At 42.4% G+C, this 21094-nt stretch overlaps 1 protein-coding gene across 1 annotated transcript; it reads left to right on the top strand.

Annotated features, from left to right (window-relative positions):
* Positions 1 to 20487, top strand: tmem163b (transmembrane protein 163b). The gene is made up of 8 exons (XM_019868488.1): positions 1 to 577; positions 1320 to 1439; positions 9001 to 9044; positions 9120 to 9211; positions 15222 to 15318; positions 19148 to 19259; positions 19342 to 19483; positions 19562 to 20487. The coding sequence occupies exons 1-8, from the start codon at positions 370 to 372 to the stop codon at positions 19620 to 19622; spliced, it is 876 nt and encodes a 291-aa protein (XP_019724047.1). The 5' UTR covers positions 1 to 369; the 3' UTR covers positions 19623 to 20487.
* Positions 20488 to 21094: the final 607 nt, after the last annotated feature.

Genomic DNA, 21094 nt, shown 5'->3' with positions numbered 1-21094 from the left:
CGCACCGCGAGGACCGAGTTTGGATATCCGTGACTTACATAAGTAGGGGAGGAAACCCGGCGGGATACTTGTGGATAAGTATTAATGATCCTGCACTTGATTTTTTTGATGTAAATGTCCAACAGGAGACATTTGATCATTCCGTCTTTCGAATGGGAACGTCTTGTTCGATAGTTCTCATGCTGTGAGAAGTGCACTGCGAATTAATTCTAGCGAGTGAAAATGTGGCCCAAGTAAAGCGGGAGTCTCGCCAGCCCACTCCTCTCTCTTCTCCTCCCCGTGCCTCCCGGCCTGCCTTCGTCCGCACCTCTCACGCGGGTGTGACATTTTCCGAGCGCCTCATAGGAGTCCGCAAGGCAGCGCGCGGACATGACGGACAACAAACTACCGGACCCGCCCGCCGACCCAGACTCGACTGCAGCAAGGCAGCCCACGGGGGGAAACGGTCAGTGCGAGCAGGCGGACTCTCCCAAGCAGCGAGAAGACCATCCGCGTCATCAGGCCAGCAACGGCAGTCAGGGAGAGCTGATCAAGATGGACCAGGAGATGAGGATTACCGAGAGCATCGAGGACGGAGGTAAAGTTGACACTGGGCGGTACACGCCGTGGTGCGTAAAGGCCATTCTGTGCCAAATGCCAAGGAAAAGTCTTGACACTTTTAGGCAGAGAGCATCTTTGGAAAGAAACGCATCTTTATTGTAAAGCAGTGCATATGCATAGTTTGAATATCAATTAATTCGCTTGAATATCAGCGGGATGGGCTGAACTTAGCCTATGTGGTTCAATCAAAATCTTAATAAGTGGTTGAAAACAGAGTTATAACAAAAAAAAAATCAAACACAAAGATTGTTTAAAAGTTAAATAGCTACACCTAAACTCTCACTGTACATCGTAGAAAAAAGTCGCAGGCACTGCAACATTATGTAGTTTATCATTTCAGTTATTTCACATTCTATTCGAGGGGCCCTGCATACCATGTAGACAGTTTTAAACAAAGAAAGCATAATCATAATTATTTTGACATTGTAATAATCTTTACCTTTCATCTGCTTTTTGAAAGTTTTTATTTATTTAAAGTCACAAGTCACGATCATAAAGCAGCCATAAGCTGGCCTGTGCTCCTTCTTTTCCATAGCAAATCTTCAAAATCATCTATGCTGTACTCCCCCCACGTAGGTTGACATCGGCCAAAAAGCTTGACAATTTGCTGTCCCTCATACATGCTTCCTTTCTGACTTGGCTACATCGATGAACTGTAAGATACAAAGTTACCAGCAGCGTGATGCGAAACTCACAGTGCCCCGTTTTCATGCCTGCAGGTCTTTTGGAGAGCAGCATGCGCCTGAAACCACACGAAGCACAAAGCTACCGCAAAAAGGCCCTGTGGGTTTCTTGGGCGTCCATCGGAGCCACGATCATCCTGGCGATTGCCGCCTTCAGTAAGTGACTGGCCTTCGAAATGTTTTAACTGCAAATTAACGAGATCCAATTCAAGAGCTGCATTATACTGTGTATTCAAAGAAAATGCTGTTCAGTTTGAGTGACACTGTGAAGACATGGTCTCATTTTACAATACGTTTATTGCTCTGTATTACGGTTGTCGTTTGCAGTGGTGTAAAACACCACTGCATGTCACCGACAACTGTTCTCTAATATTTTGACCCTCTTGAAAATGGTAAAAAAAATATGAGAAATACATTTTGGAATAATGTTGAGCAGCTCTACTAGTGGTAATGGAGTACTACCATAATGAATGAGGTTTTTGATTGAAATATACTGCACACCCATTCATTCTGTCTTCAGTACTATGCATACTACTTGTACTATGAATAATGACTAGAGTAGCACATAATACAGTGCTGACCTTTGTGGAGTGTAGAACTGTTAAAAAAATAAGTGAAGAAAGAAACCAAAATTGGGAAGCTGAGCAGTTTCTCAAATTAGTAATGTATGCTTGGACAAGAACGAAGCATTAGATGACAATGAATGATGATCTTAAAACGATAGGATCTGCTGACACACAGTTATGTCTCACACTGCAAAATATACAATCAAACTCAAATGAAATATCTAAAACGGTGTCAAACTCATTTTTGGCGCGGGCCACATTTTAGTTACCGTTTCACTTGGAGGCTGTTATGACTGAAACCATATAAAGAAGTCAAGAATAACTGTTGATTTAACTATTTAAGTTACTATCATGAGGGGTTTGGTCACAATAAAATGCTTAGAATATATCTCTTATTTATTCCATATGAGAATTTAAAATTTTGGTAGACATTTTAGAAAGGATCATGGAAGTTGACATGTTGGAGCTGCTTTGGCGGGCCACATAAAATGATGTGGTCGGCCAGATCTGGCCCCCAGGCCTTGAGTTTGACACCGGTAATCTAAAATTTATCGAAGCAGGCAGTTTTTTTTTTTTGTGGGAGAGCATTTCATTTCCAACAAATATTTATTTGCCCTAGAAAATTTCAATTGGGTTTTATAAGTTTGTATTGGGATTTTATTGCTGGTTATGAGGAAGTCTAGCAACATCCATCCATCTAGTATCTGAATCGCTTATCCTCACGAGGGTGGCGGGCATGCTGGAGCCTATCCCAGTGGTCTTCGGGTAGTCGTCGGGGTAAGCCCTGAACAGGTTGCCTGCAGCCAATCGCAGGGCACACATAGACAAAAAAACATTTAAACTCACAATCGCACCTAAGGCCAATGTAAAGTGATCAATTGACTTCACACAGGAAGACCGGAGCCTGGATTTGAACCCGTGACCTCTGCCCTGTAATGTGGATGTGCTAACCAGTCGTTCACTGTGTCGCCTGTTTATCGACATGAAATGGCAAAATTCTACAGGTTTATGTAGTAGAGATGGGATCAACTCACAAGTCGTAACCTTCAAGTCTCCAGAAAGTCTTTTTTTTTGTCTTGGACAAGTCAAGTCCAGTCAGCTAATTAATGCCTGCAGTATCGGTTTTTCATAAAGAGAGAACAACAATCACATAGATACCCATCATTTGAACTGCTATTTGTTCAGCTGCCATTTTGAAGGTCAAACAGGTTAAGCGACAGCAGGTTTGAAACTCAAGAACTAGTGGGTCAAATCTTTTAATAATGGTTGTCATTTTAATTTCAGCAATATTATACATTTTACAAATCTACCGTAATTAAATGTGCTTAAGCCCAAACGCCCGAAAGACCAGACACCCCATACCTAGTAAAAATAAAAATTGGTGTATGTTGTAGTACAGGAATGCACTGATGTGTATATTAGAGAAACTTGGCAACCACTGAGATGATGTGTGCTACAACACAGATGGGCCAACTGTTCACGCCAAGCCTCAGCGAGCCGTGTTCATGTCACTATCGTGTTTTCCTATAAAGTACCAGTAATGGTCCTGATCCTTCCCCCCCCACCCACCGACCCCTCAGATAAAGTTGGTCCAAGGATAACAACTTATGTGATCCATTTCATGAGGTGATGTTACTAAAAACATTTTTACTGAGCTTAAGAACAGGCTATAAATGTACAACTATTTACTGGACACAAAGGGTCTTCAAATGAAAAACAAAGGTAGATGTTGAGGCGAGCGGTCTGTTGTCCGTGAAAAAAAAATTACAACCAGCTGTTCGCCATTTCAGAAAACGCAGTGTCGTTTTACGAGCCAAGGTTTGTCAAGCACAACAGCATACCAACGAGACAATATTGAGCCACCTGTCTGACATGGCAAGGCGTATCTCTGAATCACGAGCATTTAACTGATTGGTAAGCCAGTGCTCCAATCATTCATTTCACGATTGACAGGCGAATCCTTCGATCGTGACAAGTGTCATTTTTTGTTTGCGCTCGCTACAGCAACATTAACAAGTTAATTTCATATTTAATGTTTAAAATGAGCAACAAGCAAGTCGTCATGTCTGAGGTCAAGGCACAAACAAATGATCATCCTCGAGACCCCTCCTCTGGTATGCCATATAAAATGCGTTCGTTTTAAGACATCGGGGGAGGGTTTTTTTTAAATTTTTATTTTTTTTTAAGGCCACCTTTGTTTACTTGTTTTGAGGAATCTTAGCAAGTCAATTTTGTTTTTCTGTCTTATTGGCAGATAATATATTAAAATTAGGTCATATATTTCCCAACTGATGTTTTTGTATAATTTTTTTTTTTTTTAATCCCAGTTGTTGCAATATCTGTAGTGCAATTTTAACAACGTAATGTGAGGATGACCGGACCTTACCATCTTTTAATTTCTTAAACTGCAAGAGTGCTGTCACCGTAAGACCATTATGGGCCCTTTTGACATTTAGAACATGATTTGAGTTTAAAATTCAGTCGTTATTTTAACGGGGTTACACTCTGTACCTTCAATCATTGGAGTTTAAACAGGTTCAAAATGAGTCCTGTTCATGTTGTTGAACACCACGCTGTCCCCTTCCTTTTCTGATACGGTTGCTGCAGTGGCAGGCTAGCCGGGCTCATATTTGGCCTACGTGTCATGTGAATGTTAGACGAGTGGAGCTGTGCGTGGCATGCATTGATGTCTTAAAGGAGACAGACCTCTCCGCTTCAAGCTGAGCTGTTTCATGTGTAATATTATGAATTCGGACTTGTTAACACAGTGTCATTAAATGCAATGGCATCATCTAACCGTAGCCAGTTTTGATGTAGAGCCTAGATCACCATCTGCTGCCATTCCCTGACAGATCCGTTCTGTGTCAAACATTAGCATTGCAGTGCTCGTGCGTGTGAAACTTGTCATGTGCAGCAGTGCCTTGTTTACTTTATCACACTCGCGTGCTGTATCTCCCCTTGGCATTTCCACGGACACCTAGAATATCATTTCCAGCTCCTGCACTCCTGTTGTTGCTACTCTTTGACAGAATTTGAGCGAGTGGGGTGCGATGAGCTAAAATTTAGGTCTGTGTTGGTTAAAACACCTCGGCAGCACAAGAGTTTTAGCAGTATTTTAAAATGAGCACACGCGCTTGTCAAATGTGACAAGCATGCAGTAGGAGCCAATTAACGACTGGTAGGCTCAGCTTGTCGACTTTTTTTATGCTATTCCTCCTCTCGGCTCCTAATGAAGGAATCAGGAACCATGAAGTGAGGAGGAAGAGATCGACCTATCTGAATCCTATCTGCAGCTAATGACAGTTCAGGCACAAGTGTTCTGCCTTCGCCAAGGGATGGGCAAAACTTGGTGTCCAGGGATCACATTTGATTTTTAAAATCAGACAGATTGGACCAGGGTAAAAAAAAAAGAAAAAAGAAAAAATGTGTATGATGTATCTTACTAGATTTTTAAAATCTTATTTAACATAAGTCACCATCATTTTTGTTAACTTTTCTTTTGATGGCGGCGCGGACACCTCGCACCATTCAAAGTACTTATGAAATCAGTTAATTACAACAAAATGAATTACAGCACCTCAGGATCGCACGCAAAGTCTGCCTTTATTTACTCATAGCTGAGCTAACCTGGGTATTTTGGTGCCCCGTCCACCGTCGAAATTGGCAAACTCCCTTGCTAGTACGGTGTGAGAGGCCAACAGCGAGTAAACAAAGGCGTCGATACACTGCTTAGCTGGCCTTCATTGACTGACTTCTTAACAGGGGGAATTTAGTGCTTGTTTCAACGCAGCCTGCTTTCACACACAACATGCACTCCCGACATACTGCAGCAACCTTTTCATGTTCTGCAGTTTTCTATGGTCTGGGGGGCCTGTGAAGGTAATAACAGAGATGACATTGGAGGGCAGGGAATAGGGAAAAGAGAAATGACATTGACATTTGTTTTGGGGTCACCCGTTCTGACTCTCATCGGAAAATTCTGATTCGGCAGTCGAGTCAGCACCGATTCATGCATATACCTAATAATAAAATGAATATACAATAAAATCAACCAATGTTAAGGTGACAGAAATCTGGAATTAATTCAAGAACAAAATTACAGGACTATTAATATTAACTATTATATTAATAATGTAAATACTGAAGCGGGACGTGTGCGACCAACGGGCCTTACTTTGCTCGCCACTGTCTTAGGCATTGTTCAATGTCCTTCACATGCAAACTGTAGCAGCAATCTTAATGAGCAGGAGACTTTCTCCCTGTTTGTTTTAGAAATATGACACCTTGCAACCCATCCCCGCCCATTCATACTTGGTCTATGCTACCATGTTAACAGCTCGTTTTTTTCAATGTATATTACCAAGTAATCATCAATTAATTGTGTGCTGCTTTTCATCGCACCCAAACAAGACCTGCATCAAAAAGATAATTTTCATTTTTTTAATTCACACTGCGATTGTACTTTGCAATTTACTACTCTGTAGTGCACAGCACAACAGCGTGGCAGTATCATTGACACGAGGTTGTGCACTACAGTTCTTTTTCCTCAACACCTTGATTACAAATAGCCAAGCGGGTTGGTCATACTGCCACGAATGGTGTGATAGAAACCTCCACGATCGTGTTCAATGTATGATGAAACACAAGTGGAAAGGCTATACTAGAGTAAGATGATGAAAGAGGAGGAGGAAATGGAGGATTTTTCTATTTTTCCAGCACAAGTGGCATGAAAGGAAAGGGAGCGCTTTGCATGCGTAGCTGAGGAGGGGTTGTCAGCCCCCCCAGAGACTCTCACTAAAAATAAACCAGGGAGGAGAAGAACCCTCCCCACTTCCCATTTGCATCTTGCTTCCTCTTTTGTCTCCTCTTCCCTCTGACTCCATTGCAGGTGTGAACAACCACATGCAGCAGTATTTACCGTTCACTGTGATTCATGAAAACCACTGGGCAGAACAGACCGTTCCAATGCATTTTAGAGCAGGTTTGCAGCAGGATCTAACTATAAAATAGTTTTAAAACAAAACAGACAGCACGCGAGCACTTGTTTATCCTGCACATTAAACTGATACAGAAATTCATCCAGTCATCCATCGAGGTGAGTCGTGTTCCATCCCCATTTTACATCGTGTTGCTGGTGCACTGCTTCCCCCTCCTGAGATGCCTGATCGTGGACTGTACTTTCCTCAAGCCATTTGTGAATCATTATTTATGGTATCACTGAACTCCTCCTACGCCTGAGAATTTGCCTCAGTGACCATCAAAACTGCTTTCCTCTTGGTACCCGTTAACTGCCTCTGGAGTCCCACAGGCTAAAAAAGCCTGTCAGGACTCCTCCTATGACTTGACAGCATCACTCACAGGCTATCTCCACCAACGATTCAGGGGTTACCGCAACGACAGACAGCGACCACCCTGCGGCCACACCTCTGGGTAGTCACATCAACAAGAAGCACGGAACATGTCAATGTCCCCTGCTTTCAACTGGGTTGTGGTCAAATGGGCGGGAGTTAAAACTTTTTCTGCCAGGCGTTCCCAGCAGGCCCTCACGTTATCTTTTGGTCTGCCAAATCGGTCAAGTAGCCTTCCTCACTATTATAGCCAAGACGCTACCACGTGGTGCTCAATTGACAACTCCGTCCCTCTCTTGTTCAGGAGATGTAGCCGCAAGTCTGATGAAACCATCACAGAGTAGATCATCAAACTGTTGCCTAACGGTGTCCTGGTACAAGTACATATATTGACACCCTTATGCTTGTATATGGTGTTCTTATGGTGTCTCATCTTTCTTATAAATTATGAAGAGTATATACAGTAAATCCAATAAAGAAAAGCACCATTCTGGGTTGAGATTTGGGGTGGGGGTGTTGGGGGGCATCCTCCATATATACCCACACCTCCTCAGTGCCTCTCGCTAGAGGCTAGCCCAGAGTCCAACCCCTCTCAAGAGGACCGGTTTGACAGTCCAATCCATTTGTCGAAAGTAAACCCAACTTTATCTCATTAGAACCTTGCCAGAGAGGTGATATCCATGTCGCTAGAGACAGTTTCTGTAGCCGGGTACTAGCCACAGCCTGGCTGGCACTGCACTGACACTCTTGGGCATTCCCACAGGTGGTGAGACCCTGGGAATCCAATATGTAGCCAAACAGAGCAAAAACTAGCGAGATTAAATAAGACAGTCATTGGCTCATTTAGATAGATTTTTTTTTTTTTCAGTTCAGACTTCTTCTTGGTCAATGTAGAACAGGGGTGCCTAACCTTTTTTGACCAAAGATCCACTCCCCGGATCGACCCATTCCCGTATGTGCATGCATACACATGCACGCGCTTGCACACTCATGTACGCATTCACACATGTATGCCATGATGACCAACAGCCATGCAGGTACCTAACATGAACGAAAGAGAAAAATAAAGTAGATGCAAGAGTGTGAGAGTTTGTGAAAAGGAAATCACAAGCTACTGCCAATAGGGACCTGACGCAGAGGTACGAGACGCACTTTTGCAGCGTGTTAAGTGTAGAAACTATTGTACGTACGTGTACCGTTTTAAAGTGCTACTCCTGGTGCTCCAGACTCCCATTCTTTGCCTGTGCCATCGGTGAATTGTACATGAAACAAACTCTGAATGAGAATAATGACAATAAAACATATAGCGCAACAGCTGTGATCCCAAGCTGCAATTGCAGACTTCTGACCGCTAACAACTTCCAGTGATGCAGATCATGCGCCACTGTAGGTAAAAGGTGACTGGCTTTATTTTATTTTGAAAATATTTTTTGGGGTCAAAGTGAAACTGATAGGGTGCAGTGTACAATAACCCAAAAATATATGAACACACACATAATTACACAAATCCTTCTCCCCCCCTTTCCCCCTACTCCCCTCACGATTGACTTGGGACCAGGCCGCGGGCTACTGGTTGATCGCGATCGACGTATTGGGCACCCCTGATGTAAAATGATATTCTCTCTTTGCCCATGCACGACTTGTCTAGAAAGCCACCACCACCACCACCGTCCTTCATTATCCCTATAAATGTGTGTGTCCGACTCATTTGCTTGTTCATAATAACTACTGCAGACAGGTAATTCAAACCCTAAAAACTACTCCACAATGTTGTGTATTTCATTCCATTCTTCTGTTTTCCAGCTGTCTCCATCATGCGACACAGCGCTTCTGCTTTTGGATTTGCTGTAAGTGGAATTCACTTGTTTAAATGCGTGTGAAATCTACACAAATATTCTTAAATGTCATTTGTGTGTCTTCAGTTTGACGCCACGCTGGATGTCCTCTCCTCATTTATTGTGCTGTGGCGTTACAGCAATGCTGCCGCCGTCCACTCTGCTCATCGGGAATACATGTGAGTCCTGTGTGTTGTGTAAACTTCACTTCATCGCGGGTTCCAGATTCGCAGTCCGGCTATTTCGCAAATGTTTTTGATCCAGTTGTAACCCAAAATATGTTGTTTACTTTGGAGTGTAATTCCACTTTCAGCCACTGTGGAGCTGACACAGCATCATGTATAGGGATAGGATCGTTAAGATTTTAACTATTTCTCACAATACTGCTTATCGATCCATTACTTTTATGGTATTCATATTGGTACTTTTTGGGTTTCTAAAAACAAGTTTAACAAATCTTGAATAAACTTATTTTTTCTGTATCAGTTAACTTGTATTGCATCTAAGACATTAAAATAAATAAATGAAAACAGTAATTTACCAAAAAAAAATGGTTTGAACAAATCACTGTTACATTTTTAACACTGATTTGTTAAACAAATATGTAAAAGAAAACTGGTTCAGAGTAACAGGGTCCATGTAGCTGGGCTGCAAAAAGCAATTACCTGCGGTGAGATCCACATTTACATTGTGTATTTCACTGACAACGGGGGTGGGTCTGGAACATAATCCTAATGATGGAGAGGAGTTTACCCTAGTCTGTCCGTTCAATCATGTGGGCTCTGCCTTGGCCCATTGGGACTAATTATAGATGAGCAGCTTGCATCTTATCACCACCTGGTTGTGTGTGCGTGTGCATGTGCATGCATGTGTGCGTGTGTGTAAAACACAGACAGACAGACATTCTACCAAAATAGAAACATGTTTTTCAAGAAAGTGCCTGAGAAGCATTTGTTAATTCCTACAGTTACTGTAAATGAGATCCGGCTCACAAATGCGACAGAAAAATAAAATGCATGTCGATCTCGCCCCCTTAATTAACATACATATTGTAGCCCACACCAAATGACATACTTCATGTTAATGGTTGCTTTCATGACTTGTCAACTTAGGAAATAGAGTTGCTAGCACTAGAGATCCTCCCTTCACAATTACCATCATCTGCCATGTTCACAAAGTCACAGTGGAGGAGCTGAATAATAACTGGTTGCCAAGGTAACACGCTCAAGATATTTAGCCAACGTGACGGGAACAGAGCGTCTACCAAGGAGATGTCTCAGATGTGCATCCACTGCATTTCCTGCTGCAGTAACCGGTGTGATGCTGGCTGTTACTGTCATCCATCCAATCATCCATCTTGTTCCTTGCACCTCATCTGACTCTTCTCAGTATGGACGAGCAGCAGCTCTGAGCCCCTCTTGGGTCACTGAGCATCTGACCCTATTTCTGAGGGAGAGGCCAGACATCCTGGTGAGGAAATCCATTTCAGCAATTGTCTTCTTGGATCTTGCTCTTTCTGACAAAATCTACAGCTTGTGATGATGGGTGAGCGTAGACGACTGGTAAATCAAGAGGTTCACTTTTTGGTTCAGCTCCTTCTTCACCACGATTGACATAGAAACAGAGAACACTGCAGATGCTGCACCCATTCGCTTGTCGATCAGCGGCTCCATTCTCCCCTAACTCTTGAAAAAGTTCCCAAGATTAGTGATGGGAAAATGAAGCTTCAAGACACTTCGATGGCACTGTTGGTTTAAAGAAAGAGGTTTAAGAAATAGCAAGTCAGTGTGCTTTTCGACTTATGTTGAACAGACAGTGCCATGTAGAGGAGTCAATATACACAACAGTTGGTGCATGAAGCATCTTGAAGTTTCGTTTTGCCATCATTACTCAACATACTTAAAAACACCTTCTCCTGGGGCAGGGTCTCATCCCTAAACTGGAGAGGACAGTCCACATTTTTCAGACTGACTACTATAGTCTCAGAGTCTGAGGTGCTAATTTTCATCCCAACCACTTCACTCTCAGCTGTGATCCACTCCAGTGAGAGTGCAAGATTACATATTGGTGGAGCCAACAGAACCACATTTGCAAAAAGCAGAGCTGTACGACTTGGATCACCAAAACGGACGTCCTCAATCCCTTGACTGCATATTGAAATTCTCTAAAATTAAAGATATGGAACACTCGAAATTGTCCCAACAGTAAGGGTGATTGTGCTCGTAAATGGTTGTTTGTCTCTGTGTGCCCTGCGATTGGCTGGCAACCAGTTCAGGGTGTATTCCACCGACTTCCTGAATACAGCTGGGATGGGCTCCACCATGCCCGCGACCCTCGTGAGGATGGATGGATGGATGGATCTTGGGGGTCTTTGAGCCGTGTTTAGCTTGGTACCTCCCCTCGGTCCTGTTTGCCAATATCTCAGCTCCAAGGATCATTGGGACAAGAGGCTGACATTTTTTCCGGAATCCTGCAGCTCATGGAAATCCCATGAGATTCATGCGAGATGAGAATCAACTTCACCTTCAATCATGGGACAGTACAGGATAAAAAGTTCACAGGAGCATGACGGAAAACGGGAAGAGGGAATATCCAGTAGAAGAGGGAAAAAAAACTCTGCGAGTCCACATGGAAGGGGGGTTAATGTAGCTGACCACCAAAATGGGAGCGGTACGGGAATGGGAGTCATTCGGAACAGGAGTGGGATGGGAGTAGTTTTCAGCGGGACAGGACAGGATAGGATTAATAATAATAATAATAATAATAATAATAATAATATATTTTTTTACTATGGTTTGTGCCAGGATGGTTCGGGTTTTTGTCTGTGGGAGTGGAATGGGACGGGAGTCAAAATCTACTCCCATCTCATCCTCTAATTGGTACACAAAAACCCATCCATCACAGTAAGGTGACAGCTCAAGTAGGGGCCCCCAACCATTCACATCCGAGGTTACTGCATCCACTCAAAACCCAGATGCACTGTACATGAGCACATGTGAAATGACAGCCTTTGTGCATGCAGTAATCAGTTATGTTGTTCAAAGTTCTTTCAGTGGTTAGATGTGATATTTAGAGCCGATTTGCTGAAAGCTTCAAGGTTAAGTGTTCGTCAACCTTTTTTGCATCATGTGGACAAGTACATGCTTTTCGCGGACCGGCATCCATTTGCTGATGGGGGTTGGTTGCTGGCGGGGCTATACATTTATTTATTTATTTATTTACATTGCTTTTAAAGTGCCAGTTTTAAAGGATTGGGACAGACAACAAAGATAATGACAGAGTACTTCAATATGTTAACATGCATTTCTTTCAGTCAATTCAAATATTTTTATTCCACAGCAGGCTACAACAAATTTAGAGCAATAATAAATAATGCAGTGAAACACTAGAAATGCACCCCTCGGGCATAATCACCGTAAAATGTACACGTAATGATTTTTAAGTTAAGTTTAGCTACACATTCGGTCTTTGTGACTATTATTTTCTGTTTACTGATTCTTCTTTCATTTATCGGCAGAATCAGTTTATATATCAAATTGCAAACCAAAGTTAGAAGGAAAATCTGGACTCTGATTGGCTGCAGTTTCGCACATTTCCACATCATCTCATGGAGTAAATATGCTCACAGCTCATCATATTATATCAATAACATCATCACACTTATATTGCCCTTCAGAAGGTCATCGACAGTGTGATGGTATGGCTGATGCCGCACATGAAGAAAAAAGGTCGCCAGCCATTCACAGGTAGATTTAGACAAACACACTTATATACCAACCTGCAGACAGCATAGAGCAGGCGTCACCAACCTCTGTGAAGCCGAGAGCTACTTCTTGGAAAGGAATTAATGCCAAGGGCTACCTCTCCTACCAGTTTGATACACATTTCTAAAAGAAGAAATGTTCAGCTTTGAATAATGGTATTGTTAGGGTCTGACCTATTTAGTCGGACGGTACAAACTCTTTAAAAAGGTGAAAATAGGCAGAATCATTAGTAGATTTTTGGGGCTTTTCTTCTCAATTGTTAAGTTAAATACTAAATCAGGGGTGTCAAACTCATTTTTTTGTCGCGGGCCACTTTGGAGTTACGTCTTCCCTCGGAGGACCGTTACGGAAGTGAAACCGAATAAATGTTTCTCGGGGTATAATTACTTGTACACAACACATGGATGGATTACTAGTTTTGAAATCACTCAAGTCAACCATTTGTTTGTTGTGGAACGAGGCTAACAAAATTTCAACGTTATTTATTACACGTCACAATTTACCAGTTCGGTACAGATTTTAGCAGTGATCATGATTTGCTTTCACGGGCCACATAAAGTGATGTGGTGGGCCGGATCTGGCCCACGGGCCTTGACTTTGACACCTGTGTACAAAAGGAAAAAGTATTCAAAACGGTCAAATGCTTTGCCTGCACTTCATATCTGTACTATTGTTAAGTGTTAAGGGAGCAAAAAAGTTACTTTAACTGGTAAGCTTTTTTTTTTTTTTTTAAATCAATCAGCCATTGGAATTTAACTCCACCAAATATCGGCATCAGGCAAAAAAAAAATCCTGATAGCTGTAGTTATAATTCATGATTTTAATGATTTTTCATACTAATATATATATATATGTGTATACTGATATGTATACTGTATATGTGCAACATTTCATTTCCATAAGTATCATCCAGTGTTCGTATTGATGATCACTACCACAGCATTCCTGGGAAATCACAACTGTCCTGTCAGCGGTGAGCTATTTTTAGATCAGGCCCGCAGGCTACTCATGAGGCCTTTGGGGGCTATACCTGGGCACCATATTGGTGACTCCGAATAGAGTCTTCAATGAACCTACCATGCATATTTTGCAACATTTTTTTGAACTTTTATTTTGTGCATGCAAATACTGAATGTTTTCTTTTTCTACTTTCTTCCCTCCAATTTTGGTGCTATGGATTGTGAATTTCTCCATTGTGAGACAATAAAGGTTTTCTTATTCGTAAGAGAGGAAGCTAACACCAGCACGGGAAGAACTTCACCCCTTCAGAACTGTGATGGATATGTGCTAAACGACACGACCATGCTGCCTAAGGAGAGACAAATTTCAAGTTGGAACACGGTCTGTGGTGTGCTGGTCCACTTCTAACTTACTCTAATTTCCAACTTTTTAAAAATTTTAAATCTGTATCAGCATTAGAAACTTGCCTCAATAAAACTTATCAGTATATTAACACACACAGGAAATCCTTTTTGTTTTTTTTTCTTAATTCTTAACTGTCATACAACTGCTAATGGGTGCCGTCCGTTGCAGGGTGCACTGGCCTCTTGCACCAAGTCAGCTGGAATAGGATCTGTTGTCAAATGTGTTAGGTTAATGCTGGTAATCAGATGCTAAGAACACATCAGAAACAGGAAGACTCAGGAGGCAGGCATAGTTGTCTTTCTTGCAAGAGAGAGCGCGCTAAAACATGTCTCGGTTCACAATCTCAAAGCAGCTCTCCAGCTGGCTCTGCAATGTAAACCGTTACAGGTTCCGGGGCAACTCTGAAGAGTGCGCGTTTGTCTCCTTGCATTTATTGGAAGGATGTCCCTGATACACGATCTTCTAACGGGAGTGGGGAGTATTTTCACATTCCACAACAGTTTCAGTAAAGGAGAGTTTCAATGAGAACACACAGTTTATTTCTGAGATGTCGTCAAACGGCTCCTGCTGGATGTTGATGGTCCATGGACACAGCTTGGGATGTCCCTCACACAGTGTCCTGGGGTTGATGTTATCTTCTCACAAGCAACAGTTAATTTGACCAGAAGCCGTTCACTTAACAACAAGATATTGTCTTAAAAGCTAGAACAGGAGCAGCCTGAGCTCTCCCGGTCCGACAAGTCTACCATTATCAACCTACCCCATTGTATATGAGGTATTTGCGAGGTATCACTCTGAAACAGGTTTTAAAGTTACACAGAGAGTAAATATGGGATAACAGAATTACATTTATTCCAACAAAATGCAATAAGAAAAAAAATGGACTGAAAGGCCAAAGACATTAACCACAGTTTTTTTTTCTGGTTCTATGGTTATCATCATATTTCTCTGTCATCACCCTTTTGCAAAACAAAAAGAAAAAGCTATTGAGTCAGTTACTCACAGTATGCTTCTGGATGTGTGGTTCTGTAAAAGATCATGTGCATCTTTCTCACCGCAGAGCCTGCGTCATCCTGGGTGTGATTTTCATCTTGTCCTCCTTGTGCATATTGGGTAAGGCAATCCATGACCTGGCCACCAAGCTGCTGCCTGAAGTGGTAAGAGCAAACCTTAGCACACACGCAACTGCACAACCACTTGAGATTTTAGCTTAAGGCACAATCCCAATTGAAGACGAAGGAGAGCTTGTGTTATGCAACGTATGTCAGGTTATCTCATTAATTATGGGTGAAAACATACTGCTGGTTTTCTATCTATTTTTAACTCATCTGCTTGATGATTATTTTACGACTTGGGTCGCATGGGTGGAGGCCAGTCATTCCTCGCATCTCGCACCGAAGCGTTACCACTTAGAAATAAGTACTGCACATCTTTGTTCGAGATTTCTAGAGCAGGTCCGAAGAAGAACACAGCTGTTACGTGATGGGAGATGCCTCTGTGTCAGAAGAAACGCATTTTCACAGTGTGATCATGAACTAAATTGTGGCACATTTGGCTCCTCAACTCAAGCCAAATTATCAGCCTGCTGGTGCGTTAGTAGCAGAGCTGGTGTCATCGCTAGCAGCTGAAGAATGAGTTGGGAGCCTTTGGATGTCTTCAAAAAGCTCGTCCACTGATGCCGCTGGGTCACGGTTGTCTCTGCGGAGAGGGAGTGGAGGATGTGGGAGGAATGGCAACAAAGGTCGAACTCCGAAATCAGGGTGGAAACGTGATTGCATTTGTCGCATAGAATTCCACTCAGTGAGCAGAAACGAATAGGCTTGTGGAACACTTGGATTTAAAAACTACAGGGTACTGAAATCTCCAGATAGAGTCCCTACTTTCTGGTGCTCCTTCGATTTAGCATTTTGAATTCCACTGAGAGCTTTTGAGTGTCAAAAGTAAATGTCAAAGCATAATTCACATTCTGTCCAAGGTTTCTTCTTCAAACATTTTTTTTTCCCTAGGGGGAGTATTTTTCTCCCTCCCATGGGCCCAAATGCCAACCCAAGCTTGGACTGTGTCAATGTGTTGAATTTCAATGCGCTAAAGGTCACTTTGCAGGCTCTCTTCGCACACTTTTTTGAGGCCGCTTGTTTGTTTGGAGTAAGTCTTACCTTCTTATCATCTTTGGTTAGTTGAAGATAAAATAGTCTGCATATGTGAACGTAATTTTGAATGGTTGGCTGTTTATACATTTTAAGTCTTGCAATCGGCTGAGCAGTCTACAACACCCAGTTGCATTGTCTCAGCTCAACATGTGCTTCGGAGTTTTTCGCTTCCATGCCGATTGTTCCATCATCCTCGTCATCCGCTTCATTTTCAGCAGGGTCATACAAAATCATGTCTTTGAGCCCATGTTATTTTTGTGACCAAAAACTTTGTCTCCCAACAGTTTGCAGTTCTTCTCATCCCCCTCAAAAATGGAGTCGACTCCAGTGGCTACTCTTCTCAGTCAGCTGCCGACTCAATGTGCAAGCCATTGGCTTAACTGCAAGTAAGCCAATGGCTTGCACATTGAGTATGAGTATAACTCCAAGTTGCCGTTATGCTCAACATACTTGTGGTACCTTGTGGCTTCTTTCTGTTGGGAAAGTCCCAGTCTTCCTGTTAAGTCCCACCTCCACTCGGATTCCGGGCCCATAACCTGTTGGCAGAGTGGTACAACGCAGCAGTAGTATCACGTCCAGCTATTTCCAGGATCAACAAATCGTTGATCTATTGCTATGATGACGGAGGAATAACCACACACAACCGGCCTCTCCAAAAGTGTGGAAGAAAAACTTTAATACAAAGCAACATTGTTGCATCACATTCCAAAATGCAATACAGCAGCAACACACTAGAACGATGTGAGAGGAATCATCTTAACAGTGGCGTACTCACTTTTGTTGCCATGGGTTTAGATGCTTGTGGAGGCTCTCAGTCGTACAGGAAAGTTCCATCGTATTCTTTCATGTTGTAGAAATATTCAGAGAAAATACAAAGAAATATTCTTTCATGTTGTAGAAATATTCAGAGAAAATACAAAGAAATATTCTTTCATGTTGTAGAAATATTCAGAGAAAATACAACGAAATATTCTTTCATGTTGTAGAAATATTCAGAGAAAATACAAAGAATATTTCTACAACATGATATTCCTGTTTATTTTAAACCGATAAACACATTGAGACAAAAACTAGTACACCCCAAAGACCGGGTTCCCAACACCCAAAAATGCAATCTGATTTATTCCATCCGTTGCCAAGAAAGTGAGTGCAAGGAACATTACATCGGAGAAACCAAACAAACACTCAAGAAAAGACTTTATCAACACAAATGGAAAAACAATGATAACAAAAGTGCAGTATACGCACACTTAAAAGAAACAAACCACACAATTGAAGATGAACAAGTAAAAATCCTAGGAACAGAAAAGAGATGGTTTGAAAGGGGAGTAAAGGAAGCGTTTTTTTGTTTAAAAATTTTCACCCTCTCTGAACCGTGAAGGAGGTATCAGATTTAACCTGTCTCCTATTTACAATAACTTGTTGACCACCAAGGGACATAGACATGCTGATCAGGCTCACTGAAAGTAGCTATTCAGCCTTAGCCCAAACAATAGGCCTAATCAAGACCCAACGATAGGGAATTTAGAAATCAATGGGCCTCTTCACCATAGGGGCGTGACTAACCATCCCCACCCAGTCCTCAAATAGGCCACGCTCAGCTTTTTAGCGCAGAGCAATTTCCCGGAGTCTTCACGGAGACTTCAGGGTTGTCTACCGCTGACGAAGCTTCTGTGAGAGAAGCGAAACGTCCTTTTTTGTTTTTTGTTTTTTACCCACAGGTACAGATGACGACTGACAGAACCCTTTCTACCATGGGTTTAGATATGAATTCTTGTGTTGACTTCTTGTGAAAGGGCAGCTTACACTGTTCTTCGAGCCCCGCCCCGACTATTTAACATTGGAGCCAAATGTTATTTCTTTAGCGCCGTCTCATGAACACATATATATCAGGAAATAATTACAAAAATGACAGATTTTTGTGAGATAGTGTACTTGCAAGAAGCCTTGACTGACTTTATTGTATAAATAGCAACAGGCTCATATGCGGATAAATTGTACCTCCTGCCGTCTCGTGGAAGAACGTTGTATTGTTCGGCCTGCCACTATGCGTCAATAGATGAGTAAAAATATTAAAATGGAGAGTATTCTAAAAACGGGAAGAAGACATCTCCATTTAATTGAATGGTACAGAGTGGTGGATGCAGATATGGGTTCAAATGATCAAACAGAGCCCATCTTCTGTTTGGAGTCATTTATTCAGCTGTGGTCTGGAATCTAACAGGATACAAAACAATCATCAGGAAAGCAAACACAATGCATGTAGCATGCACAGAATCATGGAACCAAGTTACCTAAATTCAATAACAAACCACTTTCATATGAGGCTTAAGAATGGTATGACAGTAGAATGGAACCAGTCTTACCTTTTGGCATACTGGCACAAAAATCAAGGTTGGGTATGCAGGCCGATGCTAAAAAGACGACGGAAACTACATGGACTATTGGGTGCGCTGTTGGGAGAAAAGTCAACAAACCTTCACTCTGTAATACAATTACAACACATGTGGAACCGTAGCGGCGTTTCAAACAATACATTATTTATAGTAAATAAGTAATCATTTTCAATTGAAATGGAATAACTTCCCCACAGCACACCCGATGATATCCCACCCGACACAAATTGTAGTGGCGCAGGGAATCAGTTTCTTAAGAGGTGGGTTGGGGTGATGCAGATTCAATTATCCATTACACAAAAGGAATGCATTTATGAAGTAGCATTATTCCAGAAGGCCAAAATGATCTGACTGAAACTGTGATAAAAGAAAGAATACTCGGTTCAGAACCCCGAGGAATGCTGCGATTGCGCTGCTCGAGTGAATCCATTTCTCGCCAGGATGATTTCCTCTTCAGCGTCTCCATTGTCAGCGGCGTGGTCTGCATCTTCCTGGCCACCATCAAGTTCATGCTGGGCAAGGTGCTCACGAGTCAGGCCCTCATTACAGACGGTACGCCATTCACGCTCCGTGAGAGCCGACACGCAGGTCATGACACAGCAAAGGCGAACCGGCTGCTTGTTTCTCTTTTAAGGCTTTAACTCTCTGGTGGGGGGCGTCATGGGCTTCTCCATTCTCATCAGCGCGGAGGTGTTCAAGCATGAGCCCATGATCTGGTACCTGGACGGGACAATAGGTGTCCTCATTGGCCTGATCATCTTTGCCTATGGAGTCAAGTGAGCGACAGATCCTTTGCACGGTTTCTGCAAGGCCTTTAAAAAAATGCTTTCACCTTGTTGACTTTTTATCTGCAGGCTGCTGCTGGACATGATCCCACGAGTGAGACAAACCAGGAACTACGAGCGCTTTGAGTAACGTCGTGCCGGCTGGCTCACAGTGGGGATGTGGACAAGGAGCAAAAGGACTGGGGAGGGGAACGGTTGAGGCAGCATCCCCCAACCACCTACTTGCCAGAGACTCTGCAGAATCTGTGTGCCGATGCCGACGTCCTCGCCATTCCATTCTTTGAACTGCAGTGAGGATGTTGGGAGTTTTAGAATGTAGCGTACATCAACCATCTTGCTGAGGTTGCCTCCAAATTTGAGTAGGACAAGGGGACTTGCCCTAAGTTGCTGACTGAGACGAGGCTGCTCGGATGAGTGTCGACAAACCGCTTTGCCAAACTTGTCATAAGTTGATTCCCCCCCACCTCAATGTGGCAGCGGAGCAGGTCACGATTGAGTCGGCCCGCAGCAGCAGCGAAACCGCAACAGGAATCTCAAGAACTGTGCTGGTCTGCTACTTTCAAAGAATTCCATTTTCATGGTGGCATATGTGACTGTACCGGAATGTACACACTCTGCTGTTAATCTATTTAACAAGATCACTAAGGATTTTTTTTTTTTAGTAATGGTATCCAAGTAGCTCAAATAGTATTTTGTCCTCACATCTGTGTGCAACTGTATATTTGGGATACTAATTGTATTCTGTTGGAACCGCATGACAATAATTTGTATTGTTCTGTACCCATGTTCCAAATGTAGACACAAAAGTTACTTTTGTATGATGACAACCAACCTGCCGGACACACTGCAACTTAGTCTCAACAGTAAAATCATCTGTTCTGCTGTAATGTCAAATGTTGAAGCAGTCGGAGCCTTTTTTTTCCACTGAAAAAAAAAAGTTTATTTAAAAATTAAATCATAGCCCGCTTATTCATTGAGAAATGTTAACACAAAAATGCAGTCACGTTGTCCTTTTTGCCGCTCGGGATAACCTGTGACAGCATCCCAAAATAAACAAAACATTGAAGCTCATTTGTACAAATGACCAACAGGATGGGCGGTCTGGACCAGTACGCGACACTTCAATAACTCGGTGCGCCACGCAAATTGGGATCAGCTGTTTCCTCAAATGAAAAGGACATTTCTCTTGCTTTGTTCTTTTCGAATGGAACATTTGACAAATCTCATAAAAACAGTGATAAAGAGTAACTGATTGCTGCAGTTTCCCCTTTCAGATGTGAAATGTAGATACCGGTAGATCTGCACTTAAGCCACAGTGGTAAATGTAAATGGAGAGACATATACATGCATTTGTTAAGAGGCATGGTTAAAAGTATAAGGCAAACTCAACTGAACCGGGTGACAATATTTTGTCTCACACAGTTTGTACGACTGCACTCAACTGTCAACATTAGCATGAGGTGTCCGGGCTGGTCAGCTAAGACTGGATTCCAAAGCACTGAAGTAGATGTCATCCAGTGCCACTGCGCTAACAACAGATTCTATCCTACTCATTACAGGCCAATAGCATCCAATTTACTTGAGAGCAGTTTACTCAAGGTA

This window comes from Hippocampus comes, unplaced genomic scaffold (assembly GCF_001891065.2).
Source record: "Hippocampus comes isolate QL1 unplaced genomic scaffold, H_comes_QL1_v1.1 scaffold41, whole genome shotgun sequence".
NCBI classification, from domain to species: domain Eukaryota; kingdom Metazoa; phylum Chordata; class Actinopteri; order Syngnathiformes; family Syngnathidae; genus Hippocampus; species Hippocampus comes.
This window is presented reverse-complemented; position numbering and strand designations above follow the sequence as displayed.

Coding starts and splice junctions, on each gene's coding strand:
- tmem163b (XM_019868488.1), top strand. CDS start 370: ATGACGGACAACAAACTACCGGACCCGCCCGCCGACCCAGACTCGACT. Junction 19,260..19,341: donor TCAGGCCCTCATTACAGACG/GTACGCCATTCA, acceptor TTCTCTTTTAAG/GCTTTAACTCTCTGGTGGGG. Junction 19,484..19,561: donor ATCTTTGCCTATGGAGTCAA/GTGAGCGACAGA, acceptor TTTTATCTGCAG/GCTGCTGCTGGACATGATCC.